General features: G+C 39.4%; 1 protein-coding gene across 1 annotated transcript; it reads left to right on the top strand.

Moving 5' to 3' along the window:
- Window positions 1-378: 378 nt before the first annotated feature.
- Window positions 379-25,685, top strand: LOC144696098 (lysosomal-associated transmembrane protein 4A-like). Its single transcript, XM_078567361.1, has 7 exons — window positions 379-602; window positions 8,790-8,898; window positions 9,679-9,755; window positions 12,352-12,483; window positions 14,446-14,541; window positions 17,987-18,085; window positions 23,450-25,685. Exons 1-7 carry the CDS (start codon window positions 507-509, stop codon window positions 23,630-23,632), a joined length of 792 nt encoding a protein of 263 aa, XP_078423487.1. The 5' UTR covers window positions 379-506; the 3' UTR covers window positions 23,633-25,685.

Raw genomic sequence — 25,685 nt, 5'->3', positions numbered from 1 at the left:
CTCCATCTAGGTTTCTTATTGTTTTTTTTAAAAAAAAAGTCTGTCGACCATTCACTTAAAACTAAATCTTTTAGTTACACTGACACTTGGCCATTTTTTTTTTAATGTGGATGGTGATTGTATATTGAGAAAACGAAGGAGCTTTTTGTGACTTTCTGAGTCAAGAATTGTTGAATCAACTGCACAAGTTTTTAATTTGATTTTTTTTTCATTACAAAACGAGATGGAGAAGGAAAATAAATAATCATGCCACCCCGCCCCCCCAACAAAAAAAAAGTTCTGAAACTTTTTCAAGTTGTTGTTGTCATGTGATGTAGGAGATAGAAGCAGGAAGTGGCGACGTTGTCAATTCTATCCTGGGCCGTTTAGAAAGAGAGAGAGAGAGGAAGAGTGCGGTGATATTAAAGCTAAAGAGTCTGCCCTCCCCCACCCCATCTCCTCTCTCCACTTCATATGATATATATATATTTTTTTTTTAAAAACACAAAACAAGAACAAGGTCGAACATGGTCAGATTTGTCTCCCACATGTATCACGGGAGTCACAGATGCCTCTTTTGCCATGTCCGAACTGGAACCATCATCCTGGCCGCTTCTTACACGGTGAGTGGGATAATTAAATAATAATAAATCATGTATAAGTTGATTCCTCCCCCTCCCCCCTGGGATGGGGGGGAGGGAGAAGATAAAATGGCATTAAGGACGCCTCAGATGTTTTGTCTTTATCTCCAGACATTTTTTTTTAAAAAGAGAGAAATAAAAGGAGACACTTGCTGTTAGATGGACGTTTTGGGGGTTGAAGAGGGGAGTTTGTTGCTCGGTTTGTTGATCATTTCTCCTTCCTTCCTTCCTCGCTCCATTTTTCGCCCCCAACCGTCCCCAGGCGCGCGAGCCGGAGGGCGGGCGGCGCGAGGAGCAGCCGTTACCAACCGATTTCCCGTTTGAAATTTCAATTCATTTTTTGTTTTATTTCTTCCCCCCCCCCCCCACCCTTCCAAAAAAAATAAAATCGATATTGTTTTTGTCATTACTGACACTTAAAAATCGTGGGTTTTCAATGGGGTGATGTTAGAGATGTACAAATACCTTGCATTTTAAGAGCACTTTAAATGTCCCAAATCAAGAACCCCCGAGGGACAGAGGAGCTGGAGGAGGCCATTTGGCCCTTCAAGCCTGCTCCACCACTCCATAAGATCACGGCTGATCTGCTTGTGGTCTCAACTCCACTTTCCTGTCTGTCCTCAAATAACCCTCGACTCCCTTGTCTATCAAAAGTCTGCCTGACTCAGCCTTGAATATATTCATTGACCCAGCCTCCACTGCCCTCTGGGGAGAATTCCACAAATTAACGTCTCTGAGAGAAAATATTTATCTTCACCTGCTGCTTAAAAGGCTGGCATTCATTCTTAAACTATGTCCCCTAATCTCTCCCACAGGAGATAACATCTTCCTATCTACCCTGCCAAGCCCCCTCAGGATATCATGTTTCAATAAGATCATCTCTCATGCTTCTAAACTCCTCTATCAGCCTGTTCAACCTTTCTTCATAAGTCCTTCACCCCAGGAATGAGTCAAGTGAACTTTCTTTTAACTGCTTGTAACACAATTATATCCTTTTATAAGTAAGGAGACCAAAACTGTACGCAGTGCTCCAGATGTGGACTCACCAAGACCCTGCACAGTATAGCTGCAGCAAAGCTTCCCTACTTTTATATTCCTTTCTCTTTGCAATAAATGCCAGCGTTCCATCTGCCTTTATATTGTTATTATTTTTGCCTTCATGCTGTTGTCCAACAAGATTTGACCCCAAAATGCCAGCTGGGGAGATGTTAGGGCAGGTCATCAAAGGTTTGGTCCTAAAGTCGTGCCGGCTCTCTGTAGAGCAATCCAGTCAAACCTATCCCCCTGCTCTATCCCTGTAGCCCTGAAAGTTTATTTTGCTTAAGCGCCCTCCTGATTTCCTTTTGAAATCATTCATCGTCTCCGCTTCCACCACCCTAAATTTTAGGTTGTCAACCACTCGCTGTGTTTAAAAAAAAAGCTCTTACTGCACCCCTTGCCCAAAACTATAAATCTGTCTCCCCTAGTCCTTGTAACATCACATAATGAGAACAGCTTTTCTTTGTCTGCCATATCTAAACCTATCATAGTCTCGTACACCTCTAGCAAATATCCCCTCAACCTCTGTTCAAGGTTCTTGGGTTTTGAGGAGCATTTTAAAGTAGGAGAGAAAAAAACAGGTTTGGGGGGGGGGAATTCCAGAGCTTAGGGTCCAGGCAGCTGGAGGCATGGCCATCTCAAATGTTACTAGCAAATAAGATTGTGAGATTCCTGCCAGCTATTTTGTTGTGAATGTTCATAAAAGACAATTCAGTAACAGCAACAACTTTGACTTATATAGCATCTTTACCATGGTAAAATGACCCAAGGACATCAAAAGAGTGTTACAAAACAAAAATCTGACACCAAGCCACATAAAGAGATATTAGGTCAGATGGCCAAAAGCTTGGTCAAAGAGTTTAGTTTTAATTAGCATCTTAAAGGAAGACAAAGAGGTAAAAAGTCAGAGGCTTGGGGAAAGAATTCCAGAGCCAAGGGCTTGGGCAATTGAAGGCTTGGCCTCCAATGGTGAAGCACTGAAAATCAGAGATATGCAAGAGGTCCGAGTTTGCCTTCCCTATTACCTGCTGAACTTGTATGCTAGGTTTTTGGGATTCATGCAAATCCCTCTCTGCTGCAGCTTTCTGAAGTCTTTCTCCATTTAAATTATATTCAGCTCCTCTATTCTTCCTGCCAAAATGCATAACCTCACATTTTCCACATTATATTCCATCTGCCAAGTTTTTACCCACTCACTTAACTTGTCCATATCCCTCTGTAGACTCTTTGTGTCGTCCTCACCGCTTGTCTCCCCACCTATTTTTGTGTCATCTGCAAACTTGGCAATAGTACATTCACTTTCCTGATCCAAGTCATTAATATATATTGTAAATAATTGTGGCCCCAGCACTGATCCCTGTGGCACTCCATTAGTTATTGGTTGCCATCCTGAAAATGTCCCCCTTATCCCAACTCTCTTTCCTCTATTAGTTAGACAATCCTCTATCCATGCTAATATACTACCCCCAACACCATGGGCTCTTATTAAGTAACCTTATGTGCGGTACCTTATCGAACTGATGAGTTTTCAGGGAGGAAGGGGATTTGGCACTTGCCCCATGCCTCACCCACATGATTACAGTTTCTGCATGTTCTGCTAAGCCTAGAAGTGACTTTGATAGTTTCACAACTCTCTCTGAAGAAATTTCTCGTGCCCCTTGTTCTGTATCTCTTGCATATAATCTTGTGTCGATGGCACCTCATCCTTGACCAGAAACAGTCTGCTTCTAGCTATCTTCTACCTCATCTTTTAATTATTTTAAACATGCATTATATCATGCCATAATCTGCATTTTTCTATCACAACATACCCCATTTTTGAAGTCTTAGTGTAATTCCTCATGCCAAGCAGCGTCCCTTTGAATCTGTGTTGTGCACACCATAAAGCCCTAACTTCTTCATGTAGTGTTGAGCACAACACAGCTCTAACTGAGGCCTTATTAGGTTTTACACAGGCTTATTATCCTTTTTTTTAATCTTCCATGTCAGTTGAGATAAAACTTAGAATTCTATTCTATTTTTTTACTGGCCTTAACAATCTGTGATTGCTGCCTTCAATGTTCTGTAAATTGGTACCTGGCAAGGTACCTTGTAGAAATTTAGAGTAACATACCAAATGGAGAGGTCGCTGCTGCTGCTGTTGGGATTCAAGGAAAATTGCATTTGGTGCACATCCTGGTTTAAGTAATCATGTTTGTATTTTATGACACCAATGACAGGCAAGTTTAAGCTTTTGAGAATGCATTAATCCTTCGAAGTTAATACAGGGTTAGTTATGAATGGTTGTCCCTCGAATCTTTATTGTAGGAAAATGTCTCAAATTGATAAATGTTTGCCTTTTTTCCTCAATGCACCATGCCAAGTTGAAGATTATATTTCTAAAAGTAAAATTCAGTCATTTTGAATATTTATAAAAATGGATGTAATTGGATTTGTATAGCTGCCCACTGACATTAAAATATTGGCTCTGGCAATATTGAACGCTACTAAAGAGCATTGATTGTTTAGAATTATCATGGCTGCAATTGTTTGCTAACACCAAATGAATGTATGAGGTTGCCGAAATGCTGGTTTTGTTATACTTAATACTGAAAAGTTTTCTCAAAGGAAGTGGTTATTTTGCAGATCAGTTAATTGCATGTCTTCTGCTCTGCTGAATACATTGCAAGCTTGAAGTGTTAGCAGGTGTGGTGCAGATTGTATGCTATATTTGGATGGTCTTTTCTCCCTCCCTAAAGTGGAAGCAGAGTTAATTGGTTCAATTTCTGTATAATTTAGGTTAATTATCTTTTTGACTTTGGGTTTAGTTGGTTAATTTGAATTCTATACAGTGGAGCTGCACATCCTGGAATTTGATAATAGCTATACATTGCAACACTGAGATAGCCTTGAAGAGTACTGATGTGCAATAATGAAAGATTATTGCCTACAAATTTTGGGGTACTGCTTCCCCCATCCTTGCCCTCAGAGGAAAAGGGAGGAGGGGGAGGTTGGGGTTCTCAGCAATCAGGCCAAAGGAAATTGTGGATTGTGCAACCCTCAACTGGGAGGAGGGTGGCCAGGGAGTGGGGATACAGGACCAAGATATGGGATTTGTGGGGGAGGTCAGCGATCTTATCCAGGAGTGGCAACAATCAGGAGGTTCCTTAATGCAGGTGTGGTCCTCCCAGCTCCACATTCAGGTCAACAACTTAAACTGCTTTGTTGCAGGTGTTTTGTAAGGATTTTTTGGAGCTCGGGCAATGATGGCACTGTCTCAGGGTCTTGCCGTGTAGATCCCGACCAGATATTACATCCTTTGTTTACAAATGCACAGGACCTAACAGTTGTTCTTGGTTTGGCTAAAAGATATCTCCTATTTGTCCTTTGCCAACATGACAGCCTTAAGTCCTAAGTGTGTGCATGCTTCCTGTCTGTTAATTTGGGGTCTTGAGGTGCCATATGGCATCTGAAAAACAAGTGCTACACAACCAAATTTCCAGGCCTGTGTATCTAAATTATTTGATGGCTTTTTGTTGTTAAGGGCATATCGTGTTTGATCAATGTGAGTTTTTGTTGAGGTAACAGCGAGGGGAAGCTTAGGGCATTGGAGTTGCTATTGTGTATAGTGACATACTTGCCTTGCAATGAAGAGCAGTGAAAGTTCATTGGACTGATTCGTGGGATAAGGGATATGCCCTGTGAGGAGAGATTGAGTAGACTAGGCATAGAAGAATGAGAAGTGATCTACGAACATAGTAATTAGAAGCATGAGTAGGCCATTTGGCCCCTCGAACCTGCTCTGCCATTTGATAAGATCATGGTTGATTTTTTAATTCTTTCACGGGATGTAGGCCAGCATTTATTGCCCATCCCTAATTGCCATGAGAAGGTGGTGGTGAGCTGCCTACTTGAACTGCTGCAGTCCACATGCTGTAGGTACACCCACAGTGCTGTTAGGGAGGGAGGTCCAGGATTTTGACCCAGTGACAATGAAGGAACAGCAATATAGTTGCAAGTCAGGATGGTGAGTGGCTTGGAGGGGAACCTGCAGATGGTGGTGTTTCCATGCATCTGCTGCCCTGGTCCTGCTAGAGGCTGCGGATTTGGAAGGTGCCATCGTCGGTGAGTTGCTGCGCTGCATCTTGTCAATGGTAGACACTGCTGCCACTGTGTGTCAGTGGTAGAGGGAGTGAATGTTGAAGGTGAGGGATGGGGTGCCAATCAAGCAGGCTGTTTTGTCCTGGATGGTGTCAAGCTGCTTGAGTGTTGTTGGAGCTGCGCTTATCCAGGCAAGTAGAGAGTATTCCACCACACTTCTGCCTTGTAGATGGTGGACAGGCTTTGGGGAGCCTGGAGGTGAATTATTCTCTGCAGAATCCCCAGCCTCTAACCTGCTCTTGTATGGCTGGTCCAGTGCAGTTTCTGGTAATCCAAGGATGTCAATATTGGGGGATTCAGCGATGGTAATGCCATTGAATGTCAAGGGGGGATGGTTGGATTCTCTCTTTTTGGAAATGATCATTGCCTGGCACTTGTATGGCATGAATGTTATTTGCCACTAGTCAGCCCAAGCCTGGATATTGTACAAGTCTTGCCGCATATAAGCAGGGGCTGCTTCGGTATCTGAGGAGTCATGAATTGTGCTGAACATTGTGCAATCATCAGCGAACATCCCTACTTCTGATCTTATGATGGAGGAAAGGTCATTGATGAAGCAGCTGAAGATGGTTGGCCTAGGACACCATCCTGAGGAACTCTTGCAGTGATGTCCTGGGACTGAGATGATTGACCTCCAACAACCATAGCCACCTTCCTTTGTGCTAGGTATGATTCCAACCAGCAAAGAGTTTCCTGCTGATTCCCATTGACTCCAGTTTTGCCAGGGCCCCTTGATGCCACACTCGATCAAATGCTGCCACTTCTTTTAAGACCCTAGGATGCTGGCCATCAGGTCCTGGGAACTTGTCAGTGTGTAGTTCCGATTGTTTTCCCAGTAACCATCCCCTGGTGATTGTAATTCTTTTAAGTTCCTCCCTCCCTTTCATCTCTTGATTTACAAGTAGTTCTAGAATGTTATTTGTGTTTTCTACAGTGAAGACAGGCACAAAATATCTCATCAATGCTTCTGCCATTTCCTTAATTTTGTTATCTAGAGGACCAACACTCATTTTAGTTACTCTTTTTCTTTTTAAATACTTCTAGAAACTATCTATTTTTATATTTCTAGCTGGTTTTCTCTCGCTTCAATTTCTCCCTCATTTTTTTTGCTAGTTTTTAAGTTCTGTACAATCTTCTGACCCATCACTAATCTTCACAGAAATTATATGCTTTTTCTTTCAATTTGACACTATCTTTAACTTCCTTAGCCACAGATGGTTCACCCTTTCTTTCTCACTGGACTGTATCTTTGTTGAGTGGTATGAAATATCATCTTATATGTCTGCCACTGCATCTCTACTATTCTATCCTTTAACACAATTTCCCAGTTCACTTTAGCCAGCTCTATCCCCGTACCCTTGTAATTGCCTTTATTTAAGTTTAAAGCACTAGTCTTAGACCTACACTTCTCACCCTCGAACTGAATGTGAAATTCAATCATTAATGGTTATTGCTACCTAGAGGTTCCTTTACAGTGGGGTCATTAATTAATCCTGTCTCATTGCACGTCACTGTACCAGGTCTAGAATAGCCTGCTGTCTGGTTGGATCTAGAACATGCTACCCTAATAAATTGACATCAAAAAACACTATGAACTCATCTTCCAGTCTACCTTTGCCAATCTGATTTGTCCAGTCCACATGTAGATTAAAATCACTCATGATTATTGCAGTGCCTTACTTATAAGCCCCTATTATTTCTTCCTCTATACTTCATCCTACAGTGAAGTTACTGTTGTGGGACCTATAAACTACTCCCACAAGTGACTTCTTATGGTATTTCCTATCTCTATTCATACTAATTCTGCATCTTGATCTTTAGAACAAAGGTCCTCTCTCACTGTTGTACTAGTGTCATCTTTAATTAACTCTTAATTAAGAGCTACCATACCACTTTTTTCTAGCTTTGAGCCTTGGTCACCTTGCATAAGTAGTGTTTCACAAGGATCAATGCAGGGAGCATTGTTGTTCACAATTTACATCAGCAATTTGGGCTTGGAAATTGCATTTTTGATTCCAAAATTTGCAGGTGACATCAAATTGGGTTGGGGAATGGTGGGGATAGTCGATACTGAGGAGGACTGCAGCAGTTTGCAAGAGGGCGTTAACTTGCAGAGAGAGGTCACTTATGACTGTGAAAGTGCAAGACTTGGTGGGGTAGAGGAACAATGAGTACAAACACACAATCGCTAAAAGTTGTCACAGGTTAGCAAGGCCATTAAAAAAAATAAGCACAAGGTCTTATCTGTAGAGGGAAAGAATTGAAAAGTGTAGAAGTTATGCTGAACTTGTATCAAACCTTGGATAGACCACATTTAGAGCACTGTGTACAGTTCTGGCCTGCATGTCAAAAAAGGGATCTTAGAGGCACTGGAGAGAATGCAGAGAGAGTTTACAAGTGTGATACCAGACATACAAGAGTACACATATCAGGAAAGTATTGATAGGCTGGGGGTCTCTTTTGAAAAAATAAGGCTGAGGGGAGACCTAATAGAGGTCTTTAAAATTATAAAAGGTTTTGATAGAGCGGATACAGAGAGAATGTTTTCTGTTATGGGAAAGAGCATAACTAGAGGATATCAATATAAGATAGTCACCAATCAATCCAATAGAGAATTTAGATTTTTTTTTTTTACCAGAAGAGTGGTGAGAATGTGGAATTTGCTACCATAGGGATTGGTTGAAGCGCATAGTATAGATGCATTTAAGGGGAAACTAGACGAGCATGAGGGAGAAGAGAATAGATGGTTATGATGGTAAATTTAGATGAGAAAAGATGGGAGGTGGCTCAAATGGAACACAAACATTGAAATGGACTGGTTAGGTCAAATGGTCTGTTTCTGTGCTGTATGTAATGTTCTGCAATTGAGCAACATCAAGACTTGGAATTGGCACTTGTTTCCAGTACTGTGCATCATATAGCTCACCAATGGACAACAACGTTCACAGTATACATTTAGTAATAGCAAAATGCTGTTTTTTTTTCTTTCAGGTTGTTTGGACAATAATGGCTGGATTTGAACTGGTGAGATTGTTCAGGCCAGATTCAAAAGTAGATGTCTCTATGGTTGGTATTCATCTTGAAGGTGTTTTTCATGGAGGTAAATGAATATTTTGGATGCTTTTGTCTTAATTTTTAATGATTTAGATTAGAAAATTGCAGTATGATGTGGAAATCCTGTACATATAGTATGGCAATTTATTTTAGCAGTGTAGATTGTGGCTAGCAATCTCACATGTTAAAAGTACATGTTAAATTCAAATGTTTTAGTATACAACTTTAGATTGTAACACGGCTGCACTCTATATCAAGGCAACAGAGGTAAAAATAAATTTAACGTAGCTTGGCAATAGCTGTAACTTCTTTTGGTTAAAAAAATTAATTGAGCCTAAGTTTGAGTGGGTGGGAGGTAAAGGGATGAAAAGCATGCTTTGGGAGAGGGAAGAATTGACGTATTTACCTATGGCAGTCGCTTTTATGTTAAATGAAAATTGGTATCCCTTTTGAAGCTGAATGTTGGTCCTCATGCTCGCCTAGATCAAATCTAGAGTGCTGGCCAAAATTTAAACTATTCTGTTAGCCTCAAGGAAGTACAAGTTCAAAAAATGGCTTGGTTGTTAAATAAGTCTTCAAGCTCTTTTGCAACTTATTTGAATAAAGCTTCAGTTCTCAACCTTATTATTAAAATACGGGCTGATTAATCTAAAGCATGGTTTTATGGAATGAGTTTAGATTTTGAGTAAACTAAATATACAGTACTTCTGTCACTCATCATTGCTTAGGCAGTCTCCTAATTCACTTGATGATTAATTGTCCCAGTTTAAATCTGCCATTCTCAGCCATTGTCCATTAACGTGTGAACATGTACTATGTCTTTCAGTGGAGACTTTTACATCTCTTATCTTTGAAGTTTTAATGATTTCTATCAGTGGCTTAGGAGTTTATGGAATTATTAAGGTAAGTTCTTCCAATTTTATATTAAAATTAGCAGACAGTTATCTGCATTAAAAATGCTTAAATCACATTAGGTTATCAGCCTTTTTATAACGTAAAACTAATAATGTGTTAGTTCAAACTCGTGCATCTGTTCTGAGATTGCCAATCTGAGTTCATTTTCCATTTTGTCAACCAATGTGGCACCACCTTGAAGAGTTTGAATGTCACAGAATCTACCATGTAACTGACTCTGGTATGAAGAAGATTGGTCCTAGTGTTTTTCATGTAGGATTGGTTGATTTCTTTTAACATGGATCAACAGTGGCATTTTTATTTACAACTGCAGAGAGTTGAGCTTTAGGTGTTCGATTATCTATGTGCGCACAGGAGTTCATTTACCCTAATACAGACTAGGTACTGGAACGCTACCTCAGTGTGAAGGCTGCATTAAACTAAGTGGCAGCAGCAGAAGTCTTGCTTCAGACTATCTACAATTTTCCTTCCAAATAGATAAACTTTTGTGGACCTGTGAAATTGTATCCCTTCCTGTCTGAGCACTAGTCCAGTGACATTACCACTACACCACTATCTGCTCATGCTTGTTATCAAACTCTCCAAGACCTTGCCCCACTCTATCTCTGTAACCTCCTCCAGCCCTACAACCCTCTGAGCATACCCGCACTCCCCCAGTTCTGACGTCTTGCACACTTCCGATTTATAATTGCTCCACTATTGTTGCCCATACTTTCAGCTGCCGTGCCCTAAACTTTCTGCCTTTCTACCTCTTTCCTTCTTTAAGACACTCCTTAAAACCTATTTATTTGACCGAACTTTTGACCAAATGCCCTGTTATCTCAAGTGTGTTGGTGTCAGATTTTGTTTGTTAATATTCCTATTAAGTGCCTTAGGTTGCTTTACTCTATTAAAGGCACTATATTAATGCAGGTAGTTTTTGATCTGTATGTACCCTTTCTGAACCCATATTGAATGCTGGATACAATGTCATTATTATATAAATGATTTTCGAGTTTGCAGAATGAAAACCTATGGGATTAAAAGGACAAGGGCAACATGGATACAAAATTGACTAAGGGGCAGAAATCTAAGTAATGGTGAATATTGTTTTTCAGACTATAGTGTACTTTGGTGTTATCCAAGGGTTGCTATTAAGAAAACTGCCCCTTTTGATGTGTATTAATGGGGAATGGACTTGACCATTGAGGGGGTAATTTCAATGTTGCAGATGGTATAAAACTCAAATGTAGTGAATGATGAGGGCATAGACCAACTGATAAAATGGGCAAACATCTGGCAGATGATATTTTAATGCAAGGAAGTGTGAAATAATACGATTTTGGTAGGAAGAGTGAGGAGAAGTAATTTGAACTAAATGGTACGTTTTAAGATTGAGGAACAGAAACACAAATCTTTTAAAGATGACAGTGCAAGTTGAGATGGCTGTTAAGAAAACACATGAGATCAATGGCTTTGTTAATAGAGGAATAGACTTCAAAAGCCAGGAGGTTATGCAAAATAGTTTAGAAAATTGATTAGGCCTCAGCTGGAATATTGAGTTCAATTCTGGACACCACACTTTCGGAAGGATGTCAAGTACCTAGAGAGGGTGCAGAAGAGATTAGCTAAAATGGCTCTTGGGATGAGGAACTTCAGTTACGAGAAGAAGGATTTCCTTAGAGCAAAGAAGGTTAAGAGGAGATTTGATAGAGGTGTTCAAAATCATGAATGGTTTTGATAGAATAAGTAAGGAGAAATTGTTTCCAGTGGTAGAAAGGTCAGTTACAAAAGTATACAGATTTAAGATGATTGGTAATAGAACCAAAGGCAACATGAAAATTTTTACACAACAAATTGTTGTGATCCAGAATGCACTGCTTGATGGAAACCGATTCAGTAGTATACATTCGAAAGAGAATTATATAAATACTTATAAGAAATAAATACAACACTATGGGGAAAGTTCAGGAGGTGGGGCTCTTTCAAAGAACCAGCGCAAGCATGGTGAGCCAAATGGCCTCTTGTGCTGTAAATTATTTGGAATGTCTTAGGAAAGGCATGTTACCCATAACTTCCACTTGGAGGAAGTATTTATTCAACATATTTACTATCTATTGCTCATTCTCAGGCCTTGATTTTTACAGGGAGATGTAAGGGTGCTCAGTAGTGAGCAGCGAACCCAAAAAATTCAGGATGTCATCGGCAGGACGTCATTTGAATAAACCTTTACAGAGTCCTGCCTGACACTGACACCTGGCTAGATTAACTACTTGGCCAGCAGATGGTGTAGGGAATCTGGTGTCAGCAGGCAACAAGCAAGGACCTGTGAGAATAGTGTACAGCTATAGGGTAGGGAAGGTGACTTTGTCTGCAATCGTGTGTGTGTGGGGGGGGGGGGGGTGTGTGTGCGTGGGTGCATGCGTGCGTGGAGAGAGAAACACCAACGTAACCCAGGGGAAATATACTCCATGAGATATAAAGTAAGACATTTTCAATGAGTAATTATTTCATAATTTTTCCATTTCCCAATCGTCCAAGAAATATACATGGGGAAACAAGTGCTTCTATTGACTTTTTCATTCCTATTTGTTTTTTGATCTAGTACTTTCCACATTTTCTGACTCCATTTATATGTTACCTGGTAGTGGACATCATCATCTATTGCATAGAAGTGCTTGGCATCTATGTTGAACTTCCAGAATATATGCACGCCAAGCATTATGTTCAAAATGTGGTAAGTTTTACCTCTAAAGGTCTTGGATTTTCTATTTGAAAGCAAATAGTTTTTGTTCCTCCTTTTTACTTCCCTATTTTTCTTTGTGCTTGTGCTCTTGGCTAAAGATAAGGCTGATAATGGTAGTTCCCTTACCTTGGGTACTGTCCCCATCTCCCTTTGGAAACCTGTTGTTGTCAACTCCTCCTCAAAAAAGAACACCATCACCTCACTATTTTCACAAACTACCACCTCATCCCCATCTGTTGTTGCCTCATAATTCCATGTCCACTTTTTCTGCAACGCTGAAAATCTCCAATCAGGTTTCTGCCATTTTCACAGTACTGAAACAGCCATAGTCAAGTCCCAAATGGCTTAGTCTGTGAATGAGTCTGGTGTTATTTTAACTTCATTGCAACCTTTAGTATGGTTGATCATGCCATCGTCCTATAACATTTTTATGTTCTGCAACTGAGTGGGAATACCCTTGCCTGGTTCCACTTTTAAATATCCAGTTGGAAACCCTAAATATCCTGCAATGGCTCCTATTCCAACCCCATGCCATTAACATCAGAGTCCTCTCGGTGCTATCCCTGGCCATCTCCTATTTCATATTTGCGTGCTGCCCCTTGGCAACATCATCCGAAAAATGTCATCTGATTCCACATGCAGTCTCTGATCTACCTCTGTATTGTCAGTCTTCTTGCTTGGTTCTGTATGAGCAGCAATTTTCTCCAGTTGAACACTGAAAGATTGAAGCCATTGACTTTGGCTGTGTCACAAACTTCACTTCCTTGCCATTGATTCTGACCCCTGAACCAGACTATTTGAAATTTCAGCTTCCTATTTGACCGTGAGCTGGGCCTCTGACCCCATGTTCTCTCCATCACAAAGATTGCCTATTTCCACCTCCTTGATATCACCCACTTCCACCCCTACCTCATTCACCCTGTTGAAACCATCATCCATATTTTTATTACCTCACATAAACTTGAGTTTATCCAAAACACTGCAATCCATATCCTAACTGCCCTTATACTTTCTGACCTAGATCTGCTCCTGGTGCATCAGCACGTCAAATTTAAAACTCTCACCCTCATGATCAAAGCACTCCACGGCTTCTGCCCTTTCTATGTCTGTAATTCCTCTAGCCCTACTATCTTCCATGAGGTCTTTCTCCAACCCTGGCCTCTTGTGCATTCTGCACTTCCTTTTCCCACCATTGGCTATGCCTTCAACTATCAAGGTTCCAAGCCCTGAAAATTTCCTAAACTTGTCTCCTCTACTCCCTTAATATTCTCCTCAAAACCAACCTTTCAGTTACCCCTCTTAATATTTCCTTTCACTCTGTCAATTTTTGCTTGTTAATGCTCCTGTGTAGCCCTTTGGAATATTTTCCTACATTAAAAGCACTATACAAGTACAAATTGTTTAGATTTGATTGAAAATATGTAATCTCACTTTTGCCTTTTTGAATAAAAAAAATAGAGAATTGATAAAATTGAGCTGGAGTCCATCACTACAACATAATGCAAGGATTTTGATCTCAAGACATGTGTTGTCATTCTCCGATTTAATTGTTAATTTAAGCTCTTAAATGGAAAAGCTTACTTTTTTGCCTACAATTGTAGAGTTTTGTTGCCCAGTTAGTGTGGCATCCGCAATGTATGTTTTGCTGACTTGGAAAGTTGTCTACTTTTATGTTTGTTTGATTACTTAGGAATTTTACAGCCAGCATACAGATGGGACCTTCATCCCATCAGTCTGGGCTTGATTTGAACTCTGCTTTGAGATGCTAATAATTAATTATTGCACCATCCAGTCCACTTTTGATGTATCTAAGAGGAAGAATAGTCTGAGAGATTTGTACTCCCTATACTGATGTGAAGAGTCAGTGATTTTGGGACAGTTCTTTTTATTACTGTTTTTCAGTTAATGTTACATGGTTTGTATTTCTAAGTAAGTGATCATTTTCCTGCCAAGTTTTATTTCCCAGAAAGAGAAATTGTGGCTGAACCAGACTCCAATAAGGCCTTGATAATGTACACAGTTATATTCATATGCATTTCGCTTTTGAAGGTAAGAAATTCAAATATTGTTGAAAGCTAAATTTATGTCGGTGTCTTAATATAAGCAACATAAACTGTATCCTGTTGGTTAGCTATTGTTACGATAGTTCAAAGCCTAATACTTAATTCAAAAGCTCACTTAATCAGAAGTATCTGGAGTCCACACTGAACCCATTGGATATTGCCAATGTTAATGTGACGTTTTGGAGATTCATTCCACGGACAACACAAGTTATTTAGCTCCGTATTACGGTTAATCTTCCATCAGAATATGTACTATGATCTATGTATCTGCCCTTTCCCTGTATTTCACATTCTCCAGATCTAAATATTTATCCAAACAACACTAAATGTTATCCAAGTTTCCCCTTTTGTTCTAGTGATGATCCTGAGTATGTGCCTCCTTATTACTGATTTGCTATAAAGTGGAGACACTTTGCTAATACAAAAGCAAAATACTGTGAATGCTGGAAATTTGAAACAAAAACAAAAAATGCCGGAAATACCGCCAAAAGAAATTTTTGGATGGCAGTGGTAGGATATAATAGTGTCCTGAAATCCCTTGAGCTGGCTTGCATTGATCTTCACTGCTTGACAAATGTCGTTCTAAATGACCATGATAAGCTATCTCCCCTTGTCATTTCTTGACATATCTGCAGCCTTTGACATGGTTGACCGTACCATACTCCTTCAACGCTGCTCTGTCATCTAGCTGGGTGGAACTGCCCTTGTTTGGTTCCATTCTTACCTATCAAATTGTAGCCTGAGAATTGCTTCTCTTTCTCCTCGAGCACCATTGTTTTGGAGTCCCATCAGGATCTAGCATTGGCCCTTCTTATTTCTCTTGGAATACTGCAAACAGTTCTGCTCTCCATATTATAAAACAGAGACACATTAGTGAAGGTGCAAAATAGATTTACAAGGATGATATTAGATCTAATAGGATATACTTACCAGGAAAGGCTGAACAGTCTGGGGCTCTTTTCTCTAGAAACGAGAAAGTTGAGGGCTGAAGGGGCTTGATAATGCTCCACTCCAAGCAGGCATATTGTCAGTCTGAACTGTGATACAGTTAAGATGCACTAAATCTATCTAGTTGTAATTGGTTAGTGAATTATAGCCCAGCCACCTCATAGAAGGCATTATTTTATCTCCTTTCCTGAACAGTTGCCTTAAATTAATGGATTAAATGATGGCTATAAAGCAGAAAACCGAGGATGCAAGTTAAAGTTCTCAGACTGGCAGAAAGTATGTTCTGCAGGAATTAGCATTGAGCCACTCTTCTTTTTATCAATAACATAAATGATTTGGACTTAGTAATTGGAGGCATGGAGTTAAAATTTGCAGACAATCCTACATTGCGGTCTATAGGGAGAACTGCTCCAAATTACAGGGAAGACATAAACAGGCTTGAGGAGGGGGCTGATAAATGGTAAATAAAATTAGCACAATGGAATGTGAGATGGCTCATTTTGTTAGGAGGAATAAGGTGGTCACTTATTTCTTAGCAGATAAGCTAAATGGGGTAGAAGAATAAAGAGATCTGAGAATACAACTACACAAGGTACTAAAGTATGGGGCTTGTATTTAGAGAAAAAGAATGCAAAGGGGAAATGATAAATTTGTTTAGGTCATTTTGGTTAGATCATACTTGGAGTACTCAAAATCATGAGGGGTCTGGACATAGTAGATAGGGAGAAACTGTTCCCGTTTGTAAACTGATCGAGAACCAGAGGGCACAGTTTTAAAGTGTTTTGCAAAAGACGCAAATGCGAGGTGAGAAAAAACTTTTTCACACAGCGCGTGGTTCGGGTTTAGAGTGCATTGCCTGGAATTGTGATGGAGGCAGGTTCAATTGAGGCATTCAAGAGGGCATTGAATGATTATCTAAATAGAAATAATATGCAGGATTACAAGGAAAAGGCAGGAGATTGGCACTAAGTTAAAATGCTTAGAGAGCCAGTGCAGACATGATGGCCCGAATGGCTGCCTCTTGCACTGTAACAATTCTGAGATTCTGCTTGCAAAGCTGGTCTCCACACAACAAAGGATATGGAAGCACTGGAGAAAATGTGGAAAATATTTACAAGGATTTTGCCAAAATTGAGAGGGTGCAATTACCAGGAAAGATTGAGCAGCCTGGGGCTATTTTATCTGGAGGAAAAGAGACTCGAGAGAAGACCTGATGGAGGTCTTAATTTTATGAAGGGGTTTAATAGGTGGATGAGGAGAAATTATTTCCATCAGAGCAAGGCCAATGAAGCAAAGAATTTAGGAAGAATTTCTTTACAAAATGTGGCAAATATGGTTTGATGTCATATGAAAATGTTGAAGCAGATAACATTGACATAGTTAAGGAGAGATTTGCACACATCTGAAAGGAACAGAAGCTTATGGGGATAGGATGGGAAAAGATCATTGGGGTCAGAGGTGGCCTGTATGAAGTATAAACACTGACATAGACCAGTTGGGCTGAATGGAATGTTTTAAAGCTGTAAGATCTATTTAAAATCTTTGAAAATCTTAATTAGAGCTTCAAACTGAACCCTATGGGCACTAGAATACTGATATTGTTCAGGATGCCCTTTCTTCTCTCCTTTCCTCTCTGAGATAATAACTTAACCTGCTAGACTTACTGTGGTATTGTCATATCCTAAAAATTGCAGTGTTGTAAACTTGGAACATTAAATCTATTCATTTTAAAGAGGAGGCTCAGGTGTTAATAGGTGTTTCATGTTTATAACCTGCTTAATTCAAAAGTGAAAGTTTGAATTTCTCTAATTAACATGATGGTTCTAACAGAGGCAAAGGATGAAATGTATTGCCCTTGACGATAGATGCTACTTTCTTACCCAAAATACCTAGTTTTCTTGTATTGGGGAGCTAATATCACCAGCCAACATATTATCCTTCTGAACTAGAACATGCTTAAATACTGACAATTGCACTATATAATCCTTTCTTTAACTTAGTGTCCAGATTTCTTTAGTAAATAAACTAGAAAGTTCTATAACAATTGCTGGAAACACTTAACAAGTTGGGCAACATCCACTGAGAAAACACAAGCTATTTATTTCAGGTATTATTCCTTCCTTGGAACTGAAAAATGCTGTTTATCTGCTGTACTCCTATGAAGGAACAGAACAAGCAGAAGGGGAATTAAGTCAAAATAAACACACAGCAATCACAAACACCAACAGGTTCCACTCTTTGCTTGTCAGCCTGAGCAAAAACAGTGTAAGCTAACGAGCAACAATTGAATGAGTTTTAATATATTGCTGCTTACCAACTTTGTGCATCTTTTATTTACAGCTTGGCATTCATCCCATTAAAATAATGTAATAATTTTTCATATCGTAGTGGAAATCCTGACTTGATACCATGAACTACTATGAAATGCATTTAAAATAAATTTTGTATCTTGACCCAAGTCATCTTCTGATTTTTGTCTGTAGTGTTTCTTCATCTACTCTACATGGAATTGCTACAAATTTATTAAGGAATTGGAACAGGAGAGCAGCTTAGTCAACACTCTTCTTAATCTTCGTTCTCGGGTAAGAGTTGTTAAGGTTATCATGATATGATTGGTTATCATGGCCTAATGATTAACAAGCAGGAAAAAGCTAGATGAGCACATCAGATATGTTGTCTTCCTTCATTTGGGTATGATTAGTGAATGTACATGGAGTTCCCTCCAAGTATGTGCTCAACACCTTTTAATAATACTGCCATTGGGAGCTGAGCATATAGAGATTGATTGCAGACCCATGACCATGACACACAAGATTGGTTCCATAATTTTGAATATCTCTGTTAGCTTCGCAAGACATGAATGAGTTTTCACCCAGACTTGTTATTAAATAACTTTTATCATTGATGATTTGTTACTTTAGGACAATAGAAAGTACAGGGGTGAAGTAAAAAAGAAAATTTGGAAAGCAAAGAGAGGATTCGAAAAGATATTGGCAAATATCAAAGAAAACTCAAACATGTTTTACTGGTACATTAAGAGCAAGATAATAACTAAGGAAAGGGTAGGGCCTGTCAGAGATGTACATGGTAACTTGTGCACTGATGCTAAAGATGTGGGCAGGGTTCTCAATGAGTACTTTACCTCTGTCTTCACTAAGGAGAGGGATGATGAGACATTCTAATTAAAGAAGATTGTGAAATATTAGATACGATAAGCGTAATAAGAGAGGAAGTACTGGAGGGACTGACATCTTTAAGGTGGATAAATCACCAGGGCCAGATGGATTGTATCCCAGATTGTTAAAGGAAGGCAGGGAGGAGATAGCAGATGCTCTGAGGATCACAGTATCTTTACAGTGCAGAAGGAGGCCATTCGGCCCATCGAGTCTACACTAGCTCTCTAGAAGAGCATTCCACCAAGTCCCACCCCCCTGCCTTATCCCCATAACCTTGCACGTTCTCTCTTTTTGGGTAACAACCCAGCTCCCTTTTGAGGTACTGAGTACCTCGATCGAACCTGCCTCCACCACCCTTTCAGGAAGTTTGTTCCAGACTCCAACCACCCTCTGAATTAAAAAATTTTTCCTCACATCACATTTACTCCTTTTGCAAATAATTTTGAATCTGTGCCCCCTAGTTCTTGATGTTCTCTTGAGTGGGAACAGTTTCTCTCAATTTACCCTGCCCATACCCCTCAGGATCTTGAATACCTCTATCATGTCTCCTCTCAGCCGCCTTTTCTCCAAGGAAAACAGTCCCAAAATCTCCAATCTATCCTCTTAGCTACAGTTCTTCATCCCTGGAATCATTCTTGTGAATCTCCTCTGTACTCTTTCCAATGCCTTTTCATCCTTCCTCAAATATGACACCTAGAACTGGATGCAGTACTCCAGATGAGGCCTAACTAGTGTCTTATACAAGTTCAACCTGACCTCCTTACCCTTTACTCAATGGTCCTATTAATAAAGCCTAGGATACTATATGCTTTATTAACTGCTCTCTTAACATGCCCTGCCATCTTCAATGACCTATGTACGTATACACTGAGTTCCCTCTGCTCCTGCACCTCCTTTAGAGACTCTCCCTTTATCTTATACTGGCCCACCATATCCTTCCTGCCAAAACAAATCACCTCACACTTGTCTGCATTGAACTTCATCTGCCACTTGTCTGCCCAATCCACCAACATGTATACATCTTTTGAAGTTCAAGACTATCCCCATCACAATTAACAAAGTTTCCAATCTTTGTATTATCCACAAATTTGAAATCATGCCCTGCACACCCCAGTCTAGGTCATTAATATACATCAGGAAGAGCTAGGGTCCCAACATTGACCCCTGAGGAGCTCCATTACAAACCTTTCTCCAATCTAAAAAACAACCGTTTATCACTACTCTGTTTCCTGTCACTCAGCCAAGTGCCTACTTTCCCTTTTATTCCATGATCTAGAATTTTGCTCACAAGTCTGTTGTGTAGCACTGTTTCAAATGCCTTTTGAAAATCCACATACACCACATCACCAGCATTTCCTTTATCAACTTTCTCTGTGACCTCCTCAAAACACTCCAAGTTAGTTGAACATGATTTTCCCTTGATGAGTCCATGCTGGCTTTCCTTAATTCTCCTGCACTTGTCCAAGTGATTATTGATTTTATCCTGTACTATAGTTTCCAGTAGTTCCCCTACCATTAAAGTCAAACTGACTGGCCTGTAGTTGCCAGCTTTATCCTTGCACCCCTTTTTGAACCAGGGCATAATACTTGCAGTTCTCCAATCCTCTGGCACCTCCCCTGTCTCTAAGGAAGACTGGAAGATTATCACTAGTGGTTCTGCAATTTCCACTCTCACTTCCCTCAGTACCCTTGGATACATCTCATCCGGTCCTGGTACCTTATCTATTTTAAGTAAAGATAGCCTTTCCAACACCTTCCTCTCAACTGTAAGCTCTTCTAGTGTACCAGTTACCTCCTCTCTCACCTTGGCCTGGGTAGCAAATTCTTCCTTTGTAAAGACAGAATTTTTCAATCCTAACTAGATACAGGCGAGGTACCAGAGGCCTGCAAACGTTGTACCGATATTTAAAAAGGTTGCAAGGGATAGGCCAGAAAATTATAGGCCAGTCAGTCTGACTTCGGTGGTTGGGAAATTAGTGGAATCAATTCTGAGACACAGGACAAGCTGTCACTTAGAAAGGCAAGGATTGATCAGGACTAGTCAGCATGGTTTTGTTAGGGGAAGATAGTGTCTTGCTAACTTAATAGAATATTTTGAGAAAGTAACAAGGAGGATTGATGAGGGTAGGGCAGAGGAAGTTGTCTACATGGATTTTAGTAAGGCATTTGACCATGTCCCACATGGCAGACTGGTCAGAAAGGTGAGATCCCATGGAACACAGGGGAAGGTGGTGAGTTGGATCCAAAATTGGTTCAGCGACAGGAAACGAAGGGTAATGGTTGATGGATGTTTTTGTGAATGGAAAGCTGTTTTCAGTGGCATTCCACAGGGCTCAGTGTTGGCATCCTTGCTGTTTGTTATATGTATTAATGACTTAAGTATAGGAGGCATGATCAGGAAATTTGCAGATGACACAAAAATTGGCCATGTAGTTGATAGTGAAGAGGATAACTGTTGTCTCCAGAAAGATATCGATGGTTTGGTTGAGTGAGCGGAAAAGTGGCAAATGTAATTCAATCTGGAAAAGTGTGAGGTAATGCATTTGGGGAAGACAAACAAAGGAAGGAAATACTCAATAAACAGGAGGATGTTGAGAGGGATTGAGGAAGTGAGACACCTTGGAGTGCATGTCTACAGGTCCCTAAAGGTGGGAGGACAGGTGGATAAGGTGGTAAAGACAACATACTGAATGCTTTCCTTTATTGGACGTGGTATTGAATACAAAACAGAAATATAATGATGGGACTGCATAAAACGCCTTAGGCCATAGCTAGAATTTTGTGTACAATTCTGGTCACCACATTATAGGAAGGACATAATTGCTCTGTAGAGAGTACAGTGGAAATTTACACAAATGCCGGCAGGGCTGGAAAATTGCAGCTATGAGGAAAGATTGGATGGGCTAGGGTTGTTTTCCTTAGAACAGAGGAGGCTAAGGGGTAGCCTAATTGAGGTGTACAAAATTGAGAGGCCTAGATAGGGTAGACAGGAAAGACCCATTTCCCCTAGCTGAGGGGTCAATTACCAGGGGGTGTAGATTTATGGTGATTGGTAAAAGGATTAGAGGAGACATGAGGAACAACCTTTCACCTAGAGGGTAGTGGGCATCTGGAATTCACTGCTTAAATTGGTGATTGAGGTTGAAACACTCAATTCATTTAAAAAGTACCTGGATCTGCTCCTGAAGTGCTGTAATCTGCAAGGCTACGAACCAGGTGCTGGAAAGTGGGATTAAGAATGAGCAACTAGTTTCTTTTTTCTCTCTTTGGCCGGCACAGACACAACCGGCTGAGTGACCTCTTTCTGTGATTCTATGGTGATCAGGGCTTGTATTGGATCTGTAAATATTTTAAAATTAAAGCTCATTGTACATTTGTATAAATTGAGGCTTTAGTAAAGCACCATGTTGGTTATTATAGGTTTACAGAGCCACCGTAATCTTCAACATTGCTCATTTTGCTTGGCGCTTTGCTCTGTCTCTCAGCAGTGCTGTTTATATTTTTTTAAATCTCAGGATGTATGTGCAAAAGACAAACTAGGAGCAGAAGGGTGAGCTGTTAAATGTAATGAAACTAGCAAAGCTTGTATAATTAAAACTGCATTCTGCATTTGATTGGCATAATAGGCAGGTTATTCTTTTTAGCATAAGTATTAACTGCCTCTGGATTACAAATTATAGGGGAGGCTAATGTCTCACAATTAAGAAATTGGTATGTATTTATAGATGATTACTGACAGTGGAAAATTAAGACTATACCTCTCTCCCTTTCTTCCCTCCTCCCCACCCCTCACTGCCACATGTTCTTTCTTGGTAACTTGCCTATCTGGCATGGCGAATTATCTGCAGGATATTTAATGGCGGGATCATTTAAAACCGATCTAATACAGTTCAATTTGAAGTAGGAATTGCTGTATAGTGATCAAGGGTCATTGCTGTACACTCCCACCTTTCCTTTCTTATCCAATCCCCTCAGTCCCGCCCTTAGCAGTTTTAACACCTGGTACCCCAGCTACATTTATCCAGCTTAGCACAACTAATGAATCAATCTGGAACCTTTTCGATTATATGGCTTGATAGCAGACTGGTTAATGCGCTCATCAAACGAGCTATTGTAATAATACTGACGTACCATACATATCTGCAGCGTTGTGTTGATTTCATTAGCTAAAGAAAGGGAACTTGAGATGACGTGTAAGGAACTTGGATGGGAACAAATAGAGGTGTCAAAATGCGTACTTAGTCTAGGCTTAACTAGTGTATGTTGGGCATGAGAGTAGAATTCCCTTAGTCTAAGACATCAGCTTCTGTCCTGAATATTTAAATTGTTTTTTTTGTCTTTGGGTTTACAAATAGGAAAAACCTCCGCAGGAAGATAAACCGAAAACTCAATAGTGAGTATAGTTTAGTATAGACGGTTATAAATTGTCTAAATTATCTATAGAAGAAAAACTCAAATGGTTGTTTGTGAATTTAGGGCAGATATGCAATTGTTAGAATGTTGCCACTATTTTAGTGCACCCTTTACCTATCAATTTGTGCTATTTGAGATCAATTTCCTTCATGGTCCTTTTAAAACCAGCCCATACCATGAATACAATTCCATAATTATTCCTTCTAGTTGTTTGCCTTTGAGCTGAAGGAATGTCTTAACAACCATTTATAAATTTCCACTGTCATATGCACTTAGGATGAATTGAAATACTTCTTGATTTACTTGACCTGTATTCATTAATATCATTGCATAATGAAGCACTTATTTTACATCCAGACCCAGCCACCAGCCTATGAAGACATTATGAAGTTGCCATTATATGAGGAGGTTGTAAAGAAGGCACCAGAAGAATTGCCACACAAGGAGTCTCCACCATCCTACACAATGTGTAATTTACAGTGGCCAAATGTGAACATGTCAAAGTTCAGTACCTATCAAAATGTTAGCGCACAGTATTGAATTAAGCAACATACTGATATTTAGAAGCAAACTTCTACTTTCTTTCATAGGACTGCCAAAAACTGATCTTATACTTGCTAAAGTTGTGATTTTTGCAGAGTTTATGCTGCTTGTGTAAAATGGAAAAATGAGGGCATTTTGGGTTCAGATAGGTATTATCTGTAGTAAATGTGAAATATCTAATACTGGTTCTGATAGCTAGTGATGACAATGCTTGTGCATTGGAATTAATACATTGCAGTAAAGTTGATGGGTATTGCATTGAACTATTAGATAATGGGCTAGATTTTCTGAAATAGAAACAAAAAATACTGGAAATGCTCAGGTATAACATGGCTAGATTTTCTGCTCACTGACTATGGAAACCATCCCAACATTTCTAGATCCTTTGAAAACCCATCAACAGGTCTTCGGGAATGACTTTAGATAGATGATAGCTATACACTTTCAGTTAAGATTTTTCAAACAGGAAATAGCAAAAATTTGCTTCACAGAGCTATAGTGCCATGCACGTGCTTTTACCAGCTTAAAAATTTCATCTCCCATCATGTTTTACTTATCTGATAGTTGTATTTTAAGAGCTTTATTGACATTAAAGAGTTCTTTTGACAGTCATCAGATGATGCTCAACTCTGAAACTGCTTACCAATGGCTTGGATGTTACATATGATAGTGTTATTACAAACTAATTCAGGAATCCTTAAGGTTTTTAACATAACAATGTTTTTTCATGGACTAACCAATGAATCATCACTTTTCTAATATAATGGCACACACTGCTTTCATCTAATATTTCCGGTGCAGTCACCCTTCAGTCAAAGAATGTATAGGTTGATTAGACTTCTTCGCAGCATGGTTGCATATATCAGCAGAGCATATTTCACTGGGGTTTGACTGTAGGAGATTCAAGCTTCAGTGGATTCCTGTCTAGTAGGAAATGAACAATCAGTATTCCAACAGCGATGAACAATCAGTATTCTAACGGCGATGAACAATCAGTATTCCAGTGGAGATGTATCAGGACAGAACTTATTTATCACATTGTCGAGTGGGCCCCTTATGATGTGTAGTTCACATTAAACCAATTCTAATTACTTAGCTGAAGGTAAGCCACACTTAAAAGTATTATAATACTTTACTGGCAATGTAAAAGCTAATCATATGTTTGAACCAGATTGAAATTAAGATTAGCTGTCAAATATTTATTCTGTTGCAAGCTAAAGATCAACAAGCTAAAATTGGACTGTCTTTTAGATGACTTGTCTAAATGTTGCTCCAGAGTAATTTATTTTCATGTTAATTGGGGTTAGGGAAGAGGGAGAAAAAGAATTTCTATGCACAATTTCTAATGGAATCATAAACCTGTTCTTTATACTTCTTTGATTTTGCCACAGCTAAAAAACAACAAATTCTTCCCTCAAAATTGATTTAGTCAAATCCATTATGAGCTTTCTTTAAAAAAAAGTTAGTTTCTTTCATTTCCATTTGAAAGGACAATGTATGAAAACTTTACAAACATGTTCAATGTCACATTTTTGACTGTTGTGTGTTTACTGTTGCATTTTGAGGCATGGGATAGCTGAGGTTTTTGTATTGCCTGTTCCTGTTTACTACTTTAATGCTGACTGAGCATTTTCTGTTTCTATATTTACAGTGTTCTAACTGCAGTACCTGTAGTTGAGTCCATTATAAAATTCCCCATTTATCCATGATATATAAACCATTTGAAAAATGGATTGGCTTCAAAACTAGCTGCTTGTGTTGTTTAAAATGTACAGCTTGCGAAAACAAAATATGAAGCATTGAAATGGTTAAGACCTCTAAGATCATTTAAGTGCACCTCTTTAAATTTGAGTAGTAAAAGTGCAATGTAATCTTTCTTTGCATTTTTAAGGTTTACATAACATTTTGAAATCTGTGGTACTTTGTTATGGCTAAACTGGCAAATACAATTGTCCTCACATTTCTGTGCAATCAATAACGTATGATTTTTAAAGCCGGTTTTGCTTCTGTAATTGAGATTTTCCACAAATAAATTGTACAAACAACACAA

This window comes from Cetorhinus maximus, chromosome 21 (genome assembly GCF_964194155.1).
Source record: "Cetorhinus maximus chromosome 21, sCetMax3.hap1.1, whole genome shotgun sequence".
NCBI lineage: Eukaryota > Metazoa > Chordata > Chondrichthyes > Lamniformes > Cetorhinidae > Cetorhinus > Cetorhinus maximus.
This window is presented reverse-complemented; position numbering and strand designations above follow the sequence as displayed.